General features: G+C 36.4%; 3 protein-coding genes across 5 annotated transcripts; all 3 read right to left on the bottom strand.

The window, feature by feature from the left end:
• Positions 1-1,153: 1,153 nt before the first annotated feature.
• Positions 1,154-4,091, bottom strand: LOC143449677 (heparan sulfate glucosamine 3-O-sulfotransferase 5-like). 3 transcript variants are annotated; one of them, XM_076949971.1, is made up of 5 exons: positions 3,770-4,091; positions 3,226-3,525; positions 2,726-2,871; positions 2,441-2,621; positions 1,154-2,236 (listed from the first exon to the last, which is right to left on the bottom strand). In XM_076949971.1, the coding sequence occupies exons 1-5, from the start codon at positions 3,950-3,952 to the stop codon at positions 1,703-1,705; spliced, it is 1,344 nt and encodes a 447-aa protein (XP_076806086.1). In that variant the 5' UTR covers positions 3,953-4,091; the 3' UTR covers positions 1,154-1,702. The 3 variants fall into 3 exon arrangements, with proteins under 3 accessions (XP_076806086.1, XP_076806087.1, XP_076806088.1); XM_076949972.1 differs by having other exon boundaries at positions 3,226-3,330; XM_076949973.1 differs by having other exon boundaries at positions 3,200-3,525; positions 3,770-3,878.
• A 1,440-nt stretch (positions 4,092-5,531) lies between these two features.
• LOC143450147 (pre-mRNA-splicing factor SLU7-like) lies at positions 5,532-11,761 on the bottom strand. The gene is made up of 13 exons (XM_076950583.1): positions 11,536-11,761; positions 11,110-11,344; positions 10,872-10,981; positions 9,968-10,091; positions 9,608-9,831; positions 8,454-8,521; positions 8,148-8,344; positions 7,838-7,942; positions 7,242-7,383; positions 6,933-7,093; positions 6,732-6,847; positions 6,309-6,420; positions 5,532-6,147 (listed from the first exon to the last, which is right to left on the bottom strand). The coding sequence occupies exons 1-13, from the start codon at positions 11,715-11,717 to the stop codon at positions 5,971-5,973; spliced, it is 1,953 nt and encodes a 650-aa protein (XP_076806698.1). The 5' UTR covers positions 11,718-11,761; the 3' UTR covers positions 5,532-5,970.
• A 2,570-nt stretch (positions 11,762-14,331) lies between these two features.
• LOC143450652 (sperm-associated antigen 16 protein-like) lies at positions 14,332-20,410 on the bottom strand. Its single transcript, XM_076951287.1, has 16 exons — positions 20,209-20,410; positions 19,453-19,499; positions 19,210-19,314; positions 18,989-19,113; positions 18,682-18,750; positions 18,486-18,554; positions 18,156-18,263; positions 17,947-18,064; positions 17,593-17,814; positions 17,273-17,406; positions 17,052-17,195; positions 16,262-16,447; positions 15,978-16,104; positions 15,765-15,830; positions 15,568-15,694; positions 14,332-14,849 (listed from the first exon to the last, which is right to left on the bottom strand). Exons 1-16 carry the CDS (start codon positions 20,246-20,248, stop codon positions 14,674-14,676), a joined length of 1,863 nt encoding a protein of 620 aa, XP_076807402.1. The 5' UTR covers positions 20,249-20,410; the 3' UTR covers positions 14,332-14,673.
• Positions 20,411-20,623: the final 213 nt, after the last annotated feature.

The following is a 20,623-nucleotide window of genomic DNA, read 5'->3' as shown; positions in this document are numbered from 1 at the left end:
TTTTACTTTTTGCAGCAGCGCCTGTTTGAAGTTCATGTCAGAAATTACCGCTGCGTTCCAGCCTACATGGCTGTTTAACCTCACGAACTGCATTTGGCGTAACATTTGCCTATATGTATTATACCACAATTACTGCCCATTTTATAATGACGTAGGTCTATCATGCTCATTGAACAATGAACAGTCTATATACATGCACAATTTCCACAGCACTATTTCCAGGGGGAAAGAAGGAACATGTCCTCTTAACTTTTGTATCACAATTGGAATTGTATTTTGTAACTGCCAATAACACGCATATCATCAAGTTTGTCCCCTGCAAAGTTTTTTTTAGCAAACTAGGTCCCTGCGTACGAAAGACAAGTTACTGCGGTATTAAAATAATTTGCATTCTCCTCCTTGTTATTGATTGATTATATTGTGTGATAACTTGCCCCACTTAGAACATGAAATTTAACGATGTCGCGACATGCATACTTCCGAGTCGTAGCAATTGAATACAGTAGGTTGTGAGTTTCAGCCCTGGTTTCTCCAAGTTCTTGGCCGCAAAGAATTGACTGTCTTCACTGACTTTTGCCATCATGCAGTTTGCTAAAGCTTATTAGTTATTGTTAATAGCCTAGTGTAAAACTGAGCAGTACTGAGGCATAGACAGTAGATATTCATCGCCTAATAAAAGACGAAACAAGCGTTTAATTGACTTTTTAAGCATTGTTGGTGACGATGATGATGTTGGTGATCATGATCTAATATTCCAAATAAGGAACAGATGGCCCAATTGAGCAACATAGATACCCTACAACAGGGTTGTCCAACCTTTTTGGCCGAAGGGCCACATGCGATTTACAAATGATTGCGCGGGCCACTTGAGTGTTTACTGCTAATTTCTAATTAAAACCCTCACAGCAAAATTCTAATCTTAGAAATAAATTGTGATGCAATAAAATTATCTTGAACAGTTGTGCACCCCTGCACTAGAGACTATAGTATATTATCTATCTATTGCTCTATAATCTATATTATCTAATATCTCTGCTATTTATTGCTCTATTGTATAGCAAACAATAAATGCCAATTTATCGGAATGTAAGTTCGCCACAAATTACGTAGGCGATTCAGTTGATAATATAAGTTATTTCGAAAAATACTCAGATCGAACCTTCCCGCGGGCCACGGGTTGGACACACCTGCCCTACAACAAGAAAGGAACATAGTGCACCGAATGGTTTAAAATATAAATGAAAACAAGCTAATTTCAGTGGAACGACCAAAAGACTTTCACAGAAAATCTAAAGAAAATTGTTTAAAGGATTGTATAAAACTGAAATGACACGCTGACAACCAACCAGAAATGTACTAAAACTTTAAACTACTGAGCATGAAAAAAATTCATAACCACATTCGTTTTTAAACTATCTTCGCATTAAGATATTATAGAGTGATTTCTTGTATGATCTCCAAAACTAAACACCGAAACTCCAGTTTAACAACCGAATGGAGAAAGGTGATTGAGGATAAGACATTTCCGCCTCAATAAACCAGCAAAATTGAAAATGGTGATTAGCTTACTATTCGTTTAGGAAAATCCCAGACATGATTGATATATATGGGCTTATATACTAAAGTTCTGAGGTAATGGTGAACTGTATGTAATAGGGAACGTTATATGACTTTCAATATTTAACTGCCTTTACAATTTTGCTTAGTTCTTCCAATCCATTTTGAAACCTAGTAGGTTGAACAACTTTTTATTGTAAGGTTCGAAAAATTTCTGGAGTTTAATGACGTAATCCGGAGGCAGAGTTGGTTTTACAGTATCGTTACTGTGGGTGAGGCTTTTTTCATCACTAGGGCAGTATTGCATGTTTTGTCTTATGAAGCAGTAGAAACCAGTTTTTTCGTTTTTATAAAAATCCGATCGGGTAATTCGCTCGGGCAGGTCTAAGAAAATCTGCACCTGGTCCATAACTTCCCACGGTCTCAAAATCATATCTTTTCCATTCAAAATTAGAACGTCTTCTTTTCTGTAGTGTTTGTAGTATTCCATCAGTGCGTAGACGTACATTCCTTTTGAAACAATATTTACCACATGATTGATCGGAAACTGAACGGCCAGCTTTCTTACATGACTCGCGAATTCATCCTCGAACATAGTTTTCCTGGCCGCGTATAAGTGTTTGAGGGCCAGATCTATCGAATCCGTTAATGAAGCTTTTTTGAATTGCTGGAAGTTTTCCTGCAACAAGAGTTTTTTCACTGTAGAATTGTATAACTTATTATCTTTATGCTCGTAAAGCCTAGCATTTGTTTCACAATGCTGAATACACTTTATGCTAACTGTAGACCATGTTGGAATAATTTGTATTAGGTCTAATATGTTTAGGTTATATGTACAACAGCAGCAAGAGGCATCCTAAGTTAAGTTTTGTTTACAACTAACCGGCTGTCGCAATGAAATCTGCAAGTAATCCGAAAGCACCCTATGCACTGGATCGCAAAACATGGTTATAATCTTGTGTGGTTTCATTTCACCCAGAACTTCGAAGGCACGTCCTTTCCACAGGCACTGATTCTCTCGTAAAATGTAAGCGAAAGGGTCTGTATGGGTAATTTGGAATTCCCTGAAAAATTGTTTTTATCGAAGGCAATAAATATCCTATACCATGCTGTAGTTCAGACCGCGAGCGCTTTTTTAATTAGACCCAATGTTTAATAACTTAACAACCTTATGGTATTCGCCATATAACGTTTTGCGTTGCAGGTCGAGTCTATACCAAGTTCTTTCCTCGGTATGTAGATTATGCTAGGATGACCGTTCAACATGTAGGTAAGAGCTCCAGAGCCACACTTTTTAGCAGCAACCACGGCGACCTAGGACCAGCATTGTGTATAGCAAGAAGTTCGGTAGCAGAGCCAACACAGAAGTTAATGGATGTTAACTTAGCCTATCATCATAAATATACAATGGTTGCCACCAGGCGTGATATAATTAAATATAAGGCACTACTATTACAGTAATAATTGTTAGGTTATTGCAGCAATCGTTATTCCATGTTAATGGTTAATACAGCAAGTTGTAACTTGGCAATCGTTATTCTACACTTTTCGTAAAAATTTTAAATTTTATTCCCATTGCCCTGATGAAGCTAATACGAATGGGTTAATGAAACATCGGCAGAAAATAAAGTTTTGTATTCACCAGTAGTGCTTTATCTCTTAGCCTACCCATGTTGGCGTGTAAGTATCTGAGTGTAATGTGGGGCCTTCAATTGAATTGATACCATTCCGACCAATTGCTGCAACTTTTGAAGTAGCCTTTAATCCATGATCCTGTATAGATAATTGAATTTTCAAGAAATATCGGTGTAATTTATTGCAGTTTATTATTTCAGTTGTGTAACTGAAACTTGCGGGCACTATACACCATACAGTCGTCATAAACCCTTTTTTCCTTAGACAAGGTATTAGTAGCCTATAACATTTGGTCATCTTCAGTGCCCAGTGGTCCAGGTGAACGATGCCAAACTGTGGAAAAAATTACTGATAGACTACTAATAAGATTATTACGAAAACTGCACACAGGCAAGCTTAGTAACTGGGACTCGAAGTTTGAGGAATCGTCGAGTTAAAATCGTGCGCACTTTTCTCAGTTTAAACTCATATTTTGCATAACATAACCTTCACGTCGGTTCAGATTTTATAAATCCATTCATTGAAAAGTGTATATATTATAAGCGGACCAGTCAGCAATTAATACTGTAAAACTTACGGGCGAGGCATAGCTTATGAAACCTTCTGACGTATTGAAGCACTCTGGCTTCCAGCATGCTGTACGAAAATTAATCTTCGGCACCTCTCCTGTTTGGAGATAAAAGAAGATTATGAGGCAGCAACTGATACATGCTAGCAGGAGACACTTTAATTTCACATGACCGGAGTTCGTTCGACTCATCCTTTTGCCTTGAAATAAGTTTTTTTATGTACTAATTTCTTCTTTTGATGTAAACAGATTCTTTCGCTGCAACTAACTATACTTGTACAAATTTTCAGCTTATTAACTACTATTTTATCAATCTAGTATTCTAGTTCATTACAGCATGAATGTCATTTTGTACATGTAGGGTGAACAATCGGTAATGGTAAAGTTGAACAGGAATATATGCATGAACGTTTCCGTCGATTCACGAAAGGCAAGTTTGAGCGTAATATAAAATAGGACATTTAACATCTGAGCGAAAAAATAAAAGCATTTATTGCTGGTGAGCACTTTTAGAGTTATGATGATATTTTGTTTGAACAATTTAAATTGTTGGGTTTGAAAACTCAAATGTAACATCATCAGCAACGCCGGGATCGAACTTAATCGTGCCCTGACTTTCGAAAATATGACTCTAAACTAAAGGGCGAAGACGTTTTCTTCCCAGCAAACGCTCAGGCAGGGTGCATCTTACTTACTTCGAAGCCTAGCAAACAGGAAAAAAAAGTATTTGTACGTATACGCACCATGGGAATAAGCTGCAACAAAATGATCAGTGGCAAGCGAAATATACTCAAGGAAGAAAGGTGTAAATATTTTGAACATATTTACAGTATCTTTGGAATAAATAAAATGCTCTCGTGGTTAATATTTGTATAGCCTAGTGTGAAATTTAACGACAATCCGTTTATGGACCATTATTTAGGAACAACGAGCTTTCATAAATTTTGCAAAGGCCCAGGTTTCCCTTCTGGCCCGAGTTCATATTACGCTCTTCACGGACCTGGTTGACTGTAGCATCCTGTATTACTAACATTGTTCAAAGCCTGTCATGTTATTCGTATCAGCATTGCTCGTGCACGACGAAAACGCATTTCGCCTTCTAACATAATTCGTATTTTATGTATCCTGCATGATAAACAATGTTTTAACCAAAAAGTGCTATGACCAGGGTTTTTTTTAAGGTTTGGTTTGGGTGACCGCTAAGTAGTTTTAAGAGACCGCAAGTGTTTCATTTAAATACCAAAAAATAGCCTGTAGTTGCAAGTCCAAATTTTGGGAAACCGCTGGAGAAATTTTGGGGGACCGTTTCGGTCCCCCAAAACACCTTAAAAAAAACACTGGCTATGACCACCAGAAACAGGCTCTTGCCTGGGATGGGGTTCCTTTTCCCATCCACTGATGTACAGCATTGAAGCAATTTTCATTTATCAGTTGCTTGAACACATCACCTGCTCGTCTGCTTAATTTTCGCTTTGTCAACTTTTGTTTTATTGATAACTAATTACGTGGCCGTGGTAGTTGTTACCAGCAATTATTAACGTTATTTTTCTTGAGCACGTTTTAAGCCTTTTCTCCTGTTCATTGGCGCGTGTTAGTAACAACTGGCTTGATTTTTCGTCCCCACCGCGCTTTTGACAAAAAATAAAATGGATGATTCATTAATTGAAGACCGACCGGTGAGCAAGAGCTTACGAGGTTAAACAAAAAAAATCCGCTATTAATAAATTTCTATGGGGATTCAACCTGAGAATTATGAAATCATGCCAGCGTGTTTGACGGCAGCAACTTTATTAGAATCATAATTTATAAAAATGCTTTTCCGAGCAGGCTATACATAGGCTGTTTCTAGATATCCAATGAATGCGTGTTATGACTATAACAAGGATAAAGCGCACAGGTCAAATGAAAACACGTCTTCAATTAGAATCTAATTACAGTAGAAATAATGCAATTACATGTGAGAAAGAGGGTGTTCAGGCCAGTTTAGAGGAACGCCTGACACGAGACGAGATAATTGAACAGACCACCGACGTATCACGAATGAAAAAACACAAGGAAACAATGACAAGGCCAGTTGATATTGCATCCACAAGTCTTACTGTTTCTCCCGCAAAATGTAACCGCTACAAAACGGGTCTCTTTAACCACCTCAGAGCCTCAAAAAGGGATGACAAACACAAGCGGTAACGAACGCTACGCTACAAAGATCGTTATTTGAGAAAATCGCGCATCGGGTCGTCTGTGTTCTTCTGCTTGAGATAATAAGCTTCCATTTCTTCTTTGGACGGTTCAGCAATCTCCATCATGCTGTTGTAAGGTCGCTTTCTCTCGTCCATAGTCATCAGTTTGTCCACCTTGTTTACTCGCTCCCTTTCCTTGCGTAGGGCCTACAAATACAATGCAAGGTTTAAAAGGAGCGTACGAAAAGTGATATCTGGAAACCATATAGACTACATATTGCAATAATATGAAATAATCCTATTGATACAGCACCTCAAAGGTTCTGAAAAAAATGTAATGGTGTTTTTTATTGTTAAGGGTCCCATACTTCCTGTAATTTCTTTTCTGATATCTTCTTCTCTTTCTTCACTTCTTTTATAATCTTCTTACGATTTTTCTTTTCAGCGGGTTCATCCGAGTCTGATGCGGAGTCAGAATCACTGCAACATCAGTTCAATAATATATTTCGCACATGTCAATTTACAGGTACCGATAGCAATTTTATCAAAGAACTAAAGTTAACCCGTGGAATGTTGAAAAAAACGTTGAAAACAATGGAATAGTCATGCCATATTATTCCGGTGATGATATTATTTTCGTATTAAAACGCATTCTTCAAATATACAAATAGAGAACATCAAAGAATATGTCCTAACAATAGTTTAAAAAGGTTCTAACAACAACACGATGATCGAACTTGCTCACAACAAAACACAATCTTTGCAATCACTAACTGCTAACGGGCGCTTACCTGCTGCTAGAAGAGCTTCTGTGTTTCTTTCTATTCTTTTTTCTTTTCTTTTTTTTCTCCCGCTTTCTCCTTCTTTTATTTTCTTTGCGCTCTTCTTCAAGTTTTTCCCGATGTTGCTATAAAAAATAATTAATTACTCAATTACACTGAATTACAAAAATCTTCTGCTGATTGCATAGCTAACCATTTAGCATGTCAGACCTGCAGTAAAGATTTCGGAAGATCCTCCTCGTCTGGGCTACTTTCCTCATCACTGCCATCTTCATTCACAGCTTTGCTCGGCTCTACATCTTTTTCTTCCCCGATTCCAAGAGCCTTAGTCCATGCAGAATGTTTTTCTTCAAGTTTCTGCAACTTCGATTCTGATATTTTTACACAAATAAAAAGATCTTTAAGTTGGACTTTCAGACAATGTTACATAAACTAGAAACATGCAGTCATTTCATATTTGTGAGCCAACATAGCCAATGGGTATAAAAAAATGAACACAAAATCACAAGTTCTTTTAACCTTTTTTTGAAGGAGCAGGAAGGGTCATATGTTCCGAATGTATTTCCTTGCCAGCATCTCCAGTGCAATATGAATGTTTGATAAATGAATGACAACAAGCGTATCCCCATTTCCCTTCTTTCCAGTATGAACCCCAGACACTCTGCAGTTGCAAAAGAGACAATATTATCCAGAGTTTGTGAACACTATACAAAGCAAAAATACTTAGCGTATTTACAAGGTGCCCTTGTTTCAAAGGTGCATGACTGTACTAAAATAGTTTCACTGTCTCACACATATCTGACGCTCATATTTAAACAAGACTATGGTATTTTTTCAAAGCACTAGAGCTCTTTTGTGCAATATATTCAAAATTGCATCGTATACCGTACGGACTGTTCAAATAAATTTGGTAGCAAGAAAAAACAGCAGCCTCCTTTGATTAGAATGAGCACAAAACCATATCAAAAAAGAACAGAAATCACAGCTTCTATTCAAACAAATACAGTAACTATGATTACAACTAATGGAACGTATCAACCAAGACGAAGTCCGGTGATTAACCACCAAATCTAGATCACACAAGACAATTCATATGATTATGTCAGGCTACTTACCGTATGATTATTGATGTATGCATCTTCAACATACTTTGATTTTGTTTTTGCTTTTTCTTGACCTTTTATAACATTGCCTTGACGTGAATATTCAACATAGTCTTCCTAAACGACAAAAAGCATATATGCATTACAACACTTGCATAACTAAACAGCAACTCATGTTCATAAATGATTATCGTATGTTTTGCATCATTCTAAATTGCTTACTTTTAAACAAGACGAGTCAGCTATTATCACAGTGACTAGTGCTGTAGTCAACTCTAGATTAGCTACTGTTGACAACAAGAAACCGAAACACCGTTCTTACCGTTTGAGCAAGTAGGAGTTCTTTAGGAGGAGCATCGAGGTGTTCGATGCCGCCATATTTTGCAAGGATAGAGTCTCGCTGCGAGTTCTTGAAGCCTTCTTTTCGAACATCAAACGACTTTTGCAACATCTCCAGTCTTGTAGGATCAGCTTGCAAGTGGACATCAACTCCTTTGTCTTCTGCCTCCCATGCAAACACTGGAATCAAGAATCAACATCTCGATTAGACCGCTTTCACATCAATATTAGATGATGTCAGACTGGATTTCACATTTTAACACCATGTAGCAGATATAACACAACATACTTTGCATCTTAGCCATTTCCCCAGTGTCACCGCTGTGTCGGACAAAATTGTCACCAGCAAAATCCAGCCTAATGCAAATTAAATCAGCACATTATAGCTTTTGAAGGTAAAAACTTCCTAAATTTTAGGTAAGTGTATGAATCCTTTTAAAAGAAATTCGTTTGAGCTGAATGAATTCAACAGAATCCAGTTCAAAGAACGCCATATCCTGCTTTACAATATTTTGCACAACAACAAAAATTGATGTTCTATACCAGGGGTCGGCAACCTGCGGCTCCGGAGCCGCATGCGGCTCTTTCATCCATCGGATGCGGCTCTTATTAATTTTATTGCTACAGTAGAAACAAACAGAAGAACACTCGCGTCTTTATCTCACTGAGCACATTATAGTAAATGAAAGCATAATCATTCTGGTTGTGACGTCATAATTAGTCGATATATGATATCCATATGTCGAAAGACATATGGATATCCAAGTTTAGACGCTTGACAGCTGACCTTGAGGATGTAGCCCGTCAGAAGGCCGATCTTGCTCAGGGTCACAATTGGAGCAAAATTGAAAACCTACCAAAACCAGACCAATTGATTTTCGAAACATGGAATGCTCTCCCTGATACGTATAATAATATAAAAAGTATGCTCTTGGGACCCTGTCGATATTTGGATCCACATACGTATGTGAGTAACTTTTCTCTAACATGAACTACATTAAAAACAGATACCGCACACGTCTCACAGATGACAGCTTACAATCATGTCTGAAGATGAAGATGACATCCTACAGCCCTCACGTACAGATGCTTTGCAATGAAATGCAAGAGCAAAAATCACATTAATTAAATCTTACTGAATTAACTGCTTTTATAAATGCGACACATGACAGTTTTGTTACAGAGTGTCGTTTTCGTTTTATTGTGAAAATAGTTTTGCGGCTCCCAGTGATTTTTATTTTGTGGAATATCGGTTAAAATGGCTCTTTAAGTGCAAAAGGTTGCCGACCCCTGTTCTATACATTAGCCAAGGTCTAAAAGTAATGCTTATAACTTCAGGGCTGTAGCAATTACCACATCTATCGAGTTCAAAACACAAACAATGTAGCCTGCAAAAAGTAATGGTTTTAATTTCACAGCAAATGCACTATGTCTCCAACTTACTCTGTCAAACTTTTCCCTGTTCCTGCATATGGATTTTCCCTCATTGATCGAGTCTTTGGATCATAATATGCAGAGTTAGGGTTAAGATTGCGAAGGTATTTTGCAGTATCTTCACGAATACGCAAGTTGCGAACTGTGATTCGACGCTTTGTGTCAAAATTAGTTCCAGGCATATCGGCACCATCAGCATATTTGTCTTCATCTCCATCCGATTCATTGTTATCCTAAAATATACCAAAAGCGCTTTAAAGATTAGTTAAATGAAATCAAATACCATAGAAGCACTTGCAGAAACACAACATATCTCATACATCCACTAACACAAACATTTTCAACAGGAGTTCTTGACACTCAACTCACATCAGCATTAGTCATTTTTCCAGATAGCAATTCTTCTTGCAGTTTCTGGGCTTTAACTGTCTGTTTTGCGACTTCGATTTTGGCATAGTCTTCGATAACCTCTTGATGTTGATCAGGATTGTATCTGTTTGGAAAGCAAATAATTGCTAAAAGTTATGGGCAATTCCTAAAACAAGTTGGTCTTATAGGAAAGAACACTATTAACTGAACGTTCTGGTAACATATTTTTGAAAAATAATTTTGTGGTTAACTAGTTATCGGCAAAAGAAAATCACAAAAAGTCTCAGTTTTTGGCCTTCTTGGGTGACGTAGATCAAGGCTTTTGTAATGTCATAGATTATATTCAAGTTGCTTGACAACATACTGTTGCTGTTGCTTTTCTTGTGTGGTAGTCAACTGAGGTCAGAAGTGTAGGTCGTAGGAGTTTAACCTTTGATCAAATAGGCGTTATGTGAAGAATTTAGCAACGTGAAGCATTGTAATTCAATAAATTAACATTGTTTTAAACAGAAAAAATCCGGTAGCCCAATCTTTTGCGCCCGTTAACTTACGGCATCTTTTAGACCACATAGGCTACCTGTCAAACCGTTGCCGTAGGCCTACTGGTTGCCGTGGTTGGGATATAGGCTGTCACCTACCAAGCTGTTGGCAGTTAGAGCAATTTATACAGCTGTAACAGATATATATGTGTGACATATAGCAGGTTTATTGCTAAGTTTATGACTTGGTGAATGTTGTGTGTGATTATTTATCTATGACATCTCAAGAGACTTGATCTATGTGCAAAACTTGCAAAACCTAACGGCATTTTCGAGCTCAGCACCCCTGAAATATTCTAAAATCGTTCTTGCCAAAAATTTTTTGTTGGCCAGTGAATCATACAGATTCCTTTTATTTTACTTACCCATTCCATCTATCCCTTTTTCCAGCAAAATCAAGCTTTATGTCTGGTTGTACATGCTCATCAGGTGCAATGTTGGTACCTGTGAATCTTGCACCAATCTTACGAGGTCTCTGTAAAGTTAGTTTCCAGTTGTTATAAAATGTATAGGTTGACCATTACAGAGATTAAATATCACTATGATAGATAAAAATATGTTTAATTAGGTTTTAGTAGTGGCCGATAGGGTGGTAGCGCTTACCTCTAAGCAATCTTTCTTTTTGTGAGTCATCGCTCCACAATTTTCACAAGCGCCTTTTCTATATTTTGTTGCAATAGGTTTGTCAGATATACCTCGTTTGTACCATTCATCAATTTTGGAAAACTCTTTAATTTTCTCATCCTGAACACGTTGATGTTTTAGTGAAGCACGCTGGGTAGGATCCACATACCATGGAACAGTGGAAATGTATTGTGGAATGTGTGGATTGATATCCCTGTGAAAAACAGAAAAAAGACAAGTTTGTATAATTTACTTCTGATTAAAAATAATTTTGCAAATATACACCGTCCAGAAATTTATAATTTCTGAAGGAATTCAACCATAAAAGTTAACAAGGGTTCTGCGACATAAAAGGGTATGAAGAGTGTAGATCTAGATACTGTGATAGACAATGAAATTACTCACTTCCCTTCTTCATCTACTTCTGCTGGGGCATTTCCAAGTTTACGTGCTTCTTCCAGCTCTTTCTGCTTCCTCCATTCTTCGCGGGAGATCTTCTTTGGTTCTTCATTTTTCCTCTTTTCCTTATCTGCTTCACCTAGTGGTTTGGCAACCTCACGACTTAAAACTTTGCCACCAGCTGACATGGTAGCATATAATAAGATAAAGCTTAAAGAGAAAGACAATATTATGATATTATGCCATTTAAGATATCTAGAATTATTTGCTGAATGTTTAAACATGTCACAGCTGAAAGTGTGAGTGAACAACCGGAAGTAACAGATTCAAATACCATCTATTAACATGCAATGATGATAAAATAAGCAAAGCTTAGCAGGGTATTATTGAAAGTCTAGCCTAAGCATTTATGCAACTTTAAATATCACTAAATAAATTAAGTTGATGTTTAAGCCGCTAATTGTAGATTGGCACTCCATTGCAGGCATACATTCAAACTGCAATTTTAGAGTAAAACTTTGATAGTAAGCTTATACATCAAGTGGGCTGACATACTGACATTAATAAGTTGTTAAATTGTTGCTATGCAGTTAGTGATATCCAGCTAGGTAAAGCAAAAACCGATTAAAGAAAAATTTTAAGTTTTGTTTCTGATAGAAAAAAAAAGTAAAAGTTCTAAGTCAGTAGGCAAAAAGGGTCTGTAACAAATATGTGGTGAGGACAGCATGGCAAAGTGAAATAGGAATGTGATGCAGTCATTGGTAATCAGCAAAAAAAGCATTTTTGTTACCAAAGAATGCAAGTATAAATTTGTATCCATTGTGACATGCAGTTAACACTTTCTTTAATCTACCTGCGCCTGATTGAAAATGGTGAAAGTGGAACAAAAATATTCTGTTTTTCTATAATGTCACCGCATTAAACATTGACAACTGACCTGTTTGACACTCAGATTAGCCTAGCCCTTGCCAATAAACTTTGTTTTTATTTGCTTCATGTTAATGTCTGACTCTGAAATGCATAAACAACGTATCATGGGTTATTCGCCTAAATAAGTTGGCCATTACGAAATCCTGATAACCACTCAATCTTTGTACAAGCATCAAAATTTCATATAAATTAAAAACATGCTGGTTGCTGGAAAACTAATGATGTCATATTGTCACAATGAAATTGATCGTCAATCGTTAGCATTTTATTGATAATAATAATTAATACTTAGATATAATTCAAAAAATCAACTGATTATTTGACTCTTTAGGCACCAAAGCTATAGTAATCGATTAATTATTGAAATTGTTGGGTACCAAAATAAAGATAATCAAATTTTCCAGTCATATGCTAGAAATTAACTTTTAATTGTTTCTCAACACTTAACATACTACATGGTCAATCAGGCATCATTTATTGAACTGAACAATGGTTTTGAAGGATCATAATAACTTATTTACGTAGAACTTATCACTATCGTTTTGGACGAGAGAAAGAAACAAATACGGTGCCGGTGTGGTGAACGATGGGGCTGGAGGTTTTGGGTTTGGAGATTTTGGGTTTGGATCTTGTTACTGTTTGACAATCTCTTTGTCCAAATTTATTTTTGATGTAATTAAGACATGAGAGGGGAGAGTTTGGGTTGGAGAAAATTAGTTTTAAATTAATTTAGACATTGGAAAAAAGGAGAACACTAAATTTTACTCCGATTTCTATTGTAGAAGGCCGCACCTTACCTGCTAAAAGTGCCGGACAGACTTGGGCTACGAGTCGCAGTGCACATAGCGAAATTTTGCTTTTGTACACTCGAGATCTTGGCGAAAACTGCCATTGGCCTACTGAACTCTGTGATCCGGCAAACATCCAATTTTGCTTTATGTACTATAGGCCATACATTGTTGTGAAGATAAAAAAGTTTGGTGTAAACGTTGATAAACCTTGTGTGTGCAGGTGCCACACTTTCTACAATAAGTGCTAGCCTTTAAGCCAGTAAATAGGGTAGGCCTATATTATACAAGCGCATGCACAACCACAGGACGCCTTTGTATACTAGATACGCAAGCTACTTAAATTGTGACGTCTGGTTATGCACTTGTATACTAGACGCAGCCAGCAGACTGGTAGAACAATATTCGGACCAGTTAGACATGTGCATGGCCTATAGATTGGATACACTGTAAAAAATCTTTTCTAATTATAAGTCAGTGAGACAATTGAGACTAACTATAAGCCATACTTTTCGTTGGAAGACTAACTATTAGTTCATTCGAACAACAGGACTAACTATTAGAATTTATTTTTTACAGTGTAGGCATTTATGCCATTAAGACTAGGCCTACATGTCTTACAGGTTATGGCTAGTCACCCATACTACCTATGGTGAAACAGGACTATTATTTCATGCGCTAATATACGCGCCTATCTTTTTGTACTGAACGGAAAATGAACTTGCAATAAAATATGCGTCGTAACTCATTGAGACTCATCAATCCGAATATCTTTCTATTTCCTAGCCTGGAATTCTGGAACAATAACCTGCGCTGTGGCAAGATAAGGTTCTTCACGATTTTATGTGGTTCCAAACTGCACATAAAACGTAAACATGCGTCGCCTAGCGTAGCTTAAACTAATCACCAAAATTGAGCATACCCCACACAGTCTCAAATAATAATTAATAGGATACTAATAAAAAAATTCTGTAATCTGATTGTGATTCAGTTAAATTGTGTAACTTTGCCAAGATAATGTCCTCACAAGTTCACAACGCTGATTTTAAACTGTCTTCTGACACAGTAAAGTTGCTACGATTAATTATACAATTGATGTTTGGTTTAAAATGTTAAAACGGTTAAATATTTTTAGGTATGACTGGATTCACACAGAGATTATACGTGAACGAATTTTACGATTGTAGGTGTTAACTGAACCAGTATGAGCAGGAAATCGTACACCAAGTTTACGACGAAACGAAGTTTCGAAGTTTACGCTTTTATATTGATAACTCTAGCCATAGGTCTGCAAACCGTTTAACATGTAAATTTTTAATCACTACATCTGCATAAAATACAAATATTAGATGTACATCCACAGACAACAATCAGTTTGAACAAGCAAAAGCAAGAAAGAAATGTTTTAACTCGTAAAACCGTTCACTCATGTCCACACATACAAATGGCCATCTGAGGATCCAGACAACAAAAACTGTCCAGTCATGTCAAAGTCCACCGCCTGTACAGCATCGTCATGTCCAGATAGCTGTGTTATGTTACTTGTCCCAATTTCTATCATCTTAACCGTGCCATCGTTACTCGCCGCAGCCACCAAATGCCCTGTATCGCAAAGAAACAGTTTGTTACATGCAGTATACGTGCACTGCAGCTTTCCAATATCGCATTCTTTAACAATATTGTCAATATGCCAAAGAATGATTGCACCAGACTTGGACAACTAGATAATTCTAGTTGTCCAATTGGACGAATTATAGAAAAGCGTCAGTAAGTCAAATTTTATACTAGTTTGCAAATTACTTGTGCGCTGTAATTTTGATTCTAATCCAATTTCCGGTTTTACCGAAAACGCTAGTTTGTCTAACGGAGTTTTTTTAATAAATGAAACGAGAAACACCTTCGCGCAAAGAAAGTGCAAGTAGAGTGCTCAAGATCTAAATGTTATGCTATGCCTTTTCTTAAACAACAAATTATTCGAGTTTTACAGCTGCAATTCAAATTATATGGCGTTATCCATTGATCTGTTATTTCATCAAACTGCCTGTTAACTCGCACGTATAACACATATCACAAATTCACAATAGTTATTCAGGTATCTGCTACATTTAGTCAACGCTACTTGTATAGTTGCTAATTAACAACTTTGTTACTAGTTAGTTTAATAAATATGATCCTAGTTCGGATTTTTGTTCAGTTCCTAATTTTAGCAAATTCTTAATTCTAATTTAATTTGTGCAGCTTAGCACACTCTAATTTAGAAAAGCTGAAAAAAATTTTAGTTGTCCAAGTCTGGATTGCACTGTACAATTTGTAAATATACCAGATGGATCAAAAGCAAGTTTGTTAGCTGGATGCGGTCCAACGTCGATAGTCGTGAATGATGTTCCATTTCTGACATCCCAAAATTTAACGGTTCCATAACTGTCACAGGATCCGATTGTGTCTCCCTGTTACAAGAAAACAAAAGATAAGAGAAGTACTTAAGAATACTTCGTCGGGATGTTAGGAAACGCTTACCTTCAAGTTAAAGACGGCATGATTTACTGAATGCATGTGACCGTAGAATGTTTGTGCGCACAAACCCTGAAAAATAAACGTGGCGTAAGACAATGGAAACGAAAAAAATGGATATGCATGATCGTCTTGTCAAACGCATGTAACTTTCTATTAGTTTTAGGCAATGTGTAACAACAACAACACCACATCGTTACACATTGTTATTAACCCTACCGTTCGTGCGTCCCATAAGGAAACAGTCTTGTCAGCTGATGATGTTAAAATGGTGTTGGCGTAATGCAGGAATTGTATGCTATTGACCGAATCAGTATGGCCTCGAAGGGTAGCACGGCAGCGTTCGCTTTAAAAGCGGAAGTTATCGAATTAATCAAAACGTTTTCCACACGCACTGTCATTAAATTACAATATAGTTTGCCTCAACACTATTGATTGCAAAAACAAAGAATAAAAAATTAATTTTACTATTCCCAAATCATAAAAACGATAAAAAAACAAACCTGTGAATATCCCATATCTTCGATGTATTGTCCATTGAACAGGATGCAAGAAAATCTCCGCATGAATGCCAAGAGACACCCCACACAGCGTGAGTGTGATCGCTGAATGTGAGTACAGCAGCACCTTTGGCAAAGTCCCAAACTTTAACGCGGCCATCTCCCCCTGAAGTCACCATCTGCGCACCTCTACAAAAGAATCAATCAATGCACAGTTCACAAAACAGGACAACAAACATTTCTTGTTTGGTTTAGTACAAACATTTGTTTTCCGTGTCAATGTGTTATGTTTTTGGCAACATTTCACTTAACATGTTGCATATTTTAAATCTTTAAAGTTCCGTCGGTTTTTCCATCCATTGATTTGCTGGATTGTTGTTATTGTGATATAAAATTTACCATTACTTTTACTCTGTAGTCCACAAAGTCAATGGCGAAAATGATGCAATACAATACAATACTTTAGGGCAGGGGCTCTTAAACTGTTTGAAACGCACCTCCCTTTGACGAAGCCAAAAAAAAACTCGCGGCCCACCCTATTGCAAAATCAAAAAACAATTTCTTGCTTATAACTTTCATCAATGGGAAGGATTTGGCTGCATTTTGGAAGCCAAATATTCGATAACCGATAGCAATTGACTGTCCAGCTTGGTTGTAAAAGCATGTTTAGTCATAACTAATAGAGAGTTTGTCATTTCTTGCGTACCCACTCTTGAATCTCATGCAACTCCCAAGGGGGGGCGTGCCTCCCAGTTTAAGAACCACTGCATTGTAGTGGTAATAATTCATTCACCCCGGATGAAAGTCGCAATCTGACACCCAGTCACTGTGGCCCTCTCCTGTCATTATTATTTCACCACTTGGTATTGCCCACATCCTCCATAGATGATCATCCGAGGTGGTTACTGCAATCTGCTTGCGTGGATGCATTGCAATGCTAAAAGTATAGTAAAACTTACTAAGATGATTGTACATTTATCATAAAACAAACGAACCAGATAATCAAGAGCATACTTGCTAATAGCCAGATCATGTGCTTTGATGGATGCAGTCTTTCTAAAACCACCAGTTCGAGTAAGATGTGTGGGAGGACCTTTCACTCTACCAAGATGAGGATTTACACGAGTGTCTGGTGGAAATTCACTGTCCTGTATGATAAACAGATAAGGTATACTGAACATATACATATATATGCAAACCATTAATGTATTAATTAATTATATCAAGTGATTGAATGATGATTAAAATTATTATTAATATTACATATAGCCTTATATCATCTCATATGTAATGAATTGCAGTAGCTTTCTTGAAATGACCACAAATTAACTTGCCAACTCATATTTGACGTGCTTTGCTGAAGATGTCTTTGTTTGACTTGTTGGTGGAAGATCAGGGGATCTAGTTTCTGAAATTTGGTTTCTTGACTCACGTAACATCAATTGTGTTGGACCTTCTCCAAAAGACATCCTTTCAGTTCGATACCCACTATGAGGAGGAATTTTGTCATCTTTGCCACTTTCAATGTTACGAAGGGTTGCTTGTAGTCCGGTAAGCTAGAAATAAATGAGCAAGGAAATGACAGGATATTGCGGTTTTTCATTGTGTCAGAAACTCTGCTAATAAAACGATACTTTTATACACTAAAAAGTCTTTATGATACTCTATTATTTAAATTGTAGCTATACCTGACCCATAGCCCGATCTCTCTCCAGCTTAGTCAACATTTTTTCTTTCATGGCCAGTTCGTACTTGTGTTTTAACTGCCTCAAAGTAGGTTCATACGAGTTATAGTGTTTTTTAAGTCTGTAAAATTTTGATTCAATGCATTGGTCAAAAAAGCCTTAGCAGAAAAGTTTTTAAGCTTCAAACAGCGAAGTTTAACACACTATGTAACCTTTTCATGTCAGTAATCAGTCGATTTTTTTCCTGCACAATTCTTTTATGATGAATGCGATGAAAATCTCTCTCCTTTTGTAATTTTACATATGTTTCTTTTGCTTTACTGTAACAGCAGCAATAAAAGTGTTTGTAATTACTTGCATATTAAACTGGCAAACATGCACACAGAAAAGACTATAGACTACTTTCAGTCTTTCATTAACTAATTTTATTAAAGTATAAAACAATTTTTATCTTTATTCCTTTAGTTATGCTAGAAGAGTTGTCATCTGATTTAACAGTACCAAAAATTACCAAAAGAAAAATAAAACCTTTAACATATCACCTGGCCGCCGTTTTATATTTTTCAAGCTCATTTTTCAGACGTTTCACTTCATCATTCAATGCTTCGTTTCTGTTAATTGTTTCAAGTGTTTTAGATTTATCTTAATACTTAAACTCTTTGCAGTCTGAAACTATCCTAATAAACCATATCAAGTATAAATAATTAGGCCTACCACAAATTACAAAAGAAATCAAACCTGCTGTATGCATCAGGCACAACACCAATATCTTCTTCTCCAAGCAATCCTTTCTGCAGCATTTCATACCTGGAAAGTTTTTAATAATAATTTTATTAACAAACATTTTAATGACTTCATTATTGTACTGTCTTGTCTTATTTTTGGACAGGCACATGTTTTACAAAGCTCATGTTTTTACGACATAGTATACAATTAACTGTAGTCTAAACAATAAAATAACTTAAAATCCTACATGCATTAATGCTAAAAAAACAAAAACATGCTACAAACAAACAAAAGGATGTAAGAAATTACTCGCACAAACCATTCAGTTTGAAAGCATTCCAGCGTTTTTTGTAGATTCATTTTAAGCAAAAAGTTTCGCACAAAATCATCAACCACTTCTGGATGTTGTACCACTGACGCCTGAACCAGCCCCTCAACTTTGTACTGATGAAAGACATTCATGGTAAATGATGAAATAATAATAATAAAAATAGTGTAAAAACTCGATCAGAGTTAGGCAAATATGGCTGATTCACAAACCGTGGCCCGAACATCCAGTTTTGCCTCTTCAATGACATGGACTGCTTTTTCCAAATCTTCAGCGATATCCACGGTTGCTACGCTGATGTCATCATCAACTGGTACCTAAAGGATCAGGTCATGATTAAAAATAACAGTCCAGCATGTCAAATTAATTAAAAATGCATGCTCTCCACATTATTTAAAAATAAAGGTATAAATTTTAGTTTAATAACTTAAAATATCCAGTTGAAATGTACTAGCCTCTTCGTATTCATATTCATCTCCAGAATCCTCCAAAACCGAAACCCCTTCAAATAAGTAAGTAACAAATATCAAAATGACAGAAAGAGTGTATCAGAAAACAACTGAACTGCAAAACTCTATAGATACAACATGCACTAAATGACAGAAGGTATTAGTTTTTCTGTGACCCTGAGTGGAAATTATGGCAGTTTTCAGCGAGAATTCGTGTGAGCAAAAATGCAAATTTAGGTGTGGTGGCATGCATGGAAACCTTACTTTTTTGTTTGTTAATTATAAATTGGTTTCAAACAACAAGCTTTTTTTATTGTTTATTATAAAACGGCATGAAGTGAAAAAAATTCGGCGTGCAAGTTGATGAATCTCGTTTGAGTAGCTGCCACACTTTCCACTATACTATGATGACGCTTCTATATGCAATATACCAGATATGAAACTTGCAATTCTATTGATATAATCCCAAAATTCAAAGACCAGCTTCTTACTGGGTTGGTAATAAGCATATGGCACAGTTACGCTTAGTTCAAAACCAGCCAAGTAAACATTTCACACTCATTAAGTTCAGCAAAAGCTATGGCACTGGAAAGATCTTATTAATGTGCTTCGAAGTAGTGGAATTGGTAATGTCAAAGAATAGTGAAAACGAAACCATTCCAAGAAAGATACATAAGTCATAAAGTAAAAGTATTACCGCTACCGTATTGTATTACAGTATAATTATAAGGTTATTAATATAAGCTGTTGGACAAAACTTACGCTCAAGATAAAACATTCCATCCTCAACTTCACTCGTCATAATAGGTGGTGGACGCTTAAATTACTTTTTTATTATGTCTAGAAGTTAGTTGTTGCTTATAAGCATTCAAATTTTGGTAGCTTAACAGAAATTTCTTCTAAAAACCTACTCTTATAGTTTATGCATGGCCAAGACACAAATTAATTACTCAGCTTTGTGGTTGCTTTGGGAAACGGTAAGGATATTATAGAAATCATAAAAATCATATCACTAAACTTAATTAAAATAAAAAATAGGTAAATGGCATGTCAATATTGATTAACTAGCAAATTGATGACAAGTGAAACGAAGTAAAGTGATTATTATAGTATTAAATCCACTTTGTAATTGATCCTTTCCGAGTTACTATCGTTATTTTTTTGGTTGGCAAGACTT

The sequence above is a fragment of the Clavelina lepadiformis genome, chromosome 3 (assembly GCF_947623445.1).
Source record: "Clavelina lepadiformis chromosome 3, kaClaLepa1.1, whole genome shotgun sequence".
Lineage (NCBI taxonomy): Eukaryota > Metazoa > Chordata > Ascidiacea > Aplousobranchia > Clavelinidae > Clavelina > Clavelina lepadiformis.
The sequence above is the reverse complement of the archived record's forward strand: the minus strand, read 5'-3'. Positions and strand labels throughout refer to the sequence as shown.

Coding starts and splice junctions, on each gene's coding strand:
- LOC143449677 (XM_076949971.1), bottom strand. CDS start 3,952: ATGAGTCGAACGAACTCCGGTCATGTGAAATTAAAGTGTCTCCTGCTA. Junction 2,622..2,725: donor TATATGGCGAATACCATAAG/GTTGTTAAGTTA, acceptor ACAATTTTTCAG/GGAATTCCAAATTACCCATA. Junction 2,237..2,440: donor AGATTTCATTGCGACAGCCG/GTTAGTTGTAAA, acceptor CTCTTGTTGCAG/GAAAACTTCCAGCAATTCAA.
- LOC143450147 (XM_076950583.1), bottom strand. CDS start 11,717: ATGTCAGCTGGTGGCAAAGTTTTAAGTCGTGAGGTTGCCAAACCACTA. Junction 11,345..11,535: donor GAAGTAGATGAAGAAGGGAA/GTGAGTAATTTC, acceptor TGTTTTTCACAG/GGATATCAATCCACACATTC. Junction 6,848..6,932: donor TTCCGAAATCTTTACTGCAG/GTCTGACATGCT, acceptor TATTTTTTATAG/CAACATCGGGAAAAACTTGA.
- LOC143450652 (XM_076951287.1), bottom strand. CDS start 20,248: ATGACGAGTGAAGTTGAGGATGGAATGTTTTATCTTGAGC. Junction 18,555..18,681: donor GTGCCTGATGCATACAGCAG/GTTTGATTTCTT, acceptor AACAATTAACAG/AAACGAAGCATTGAATGATG. Junction 18,065..18,155: donor CTGATTACTGACATGAAAAG/GTTACATAGTGT, acceptor AAAATTTTACAG/ACTTAAAAAACACTATAACT.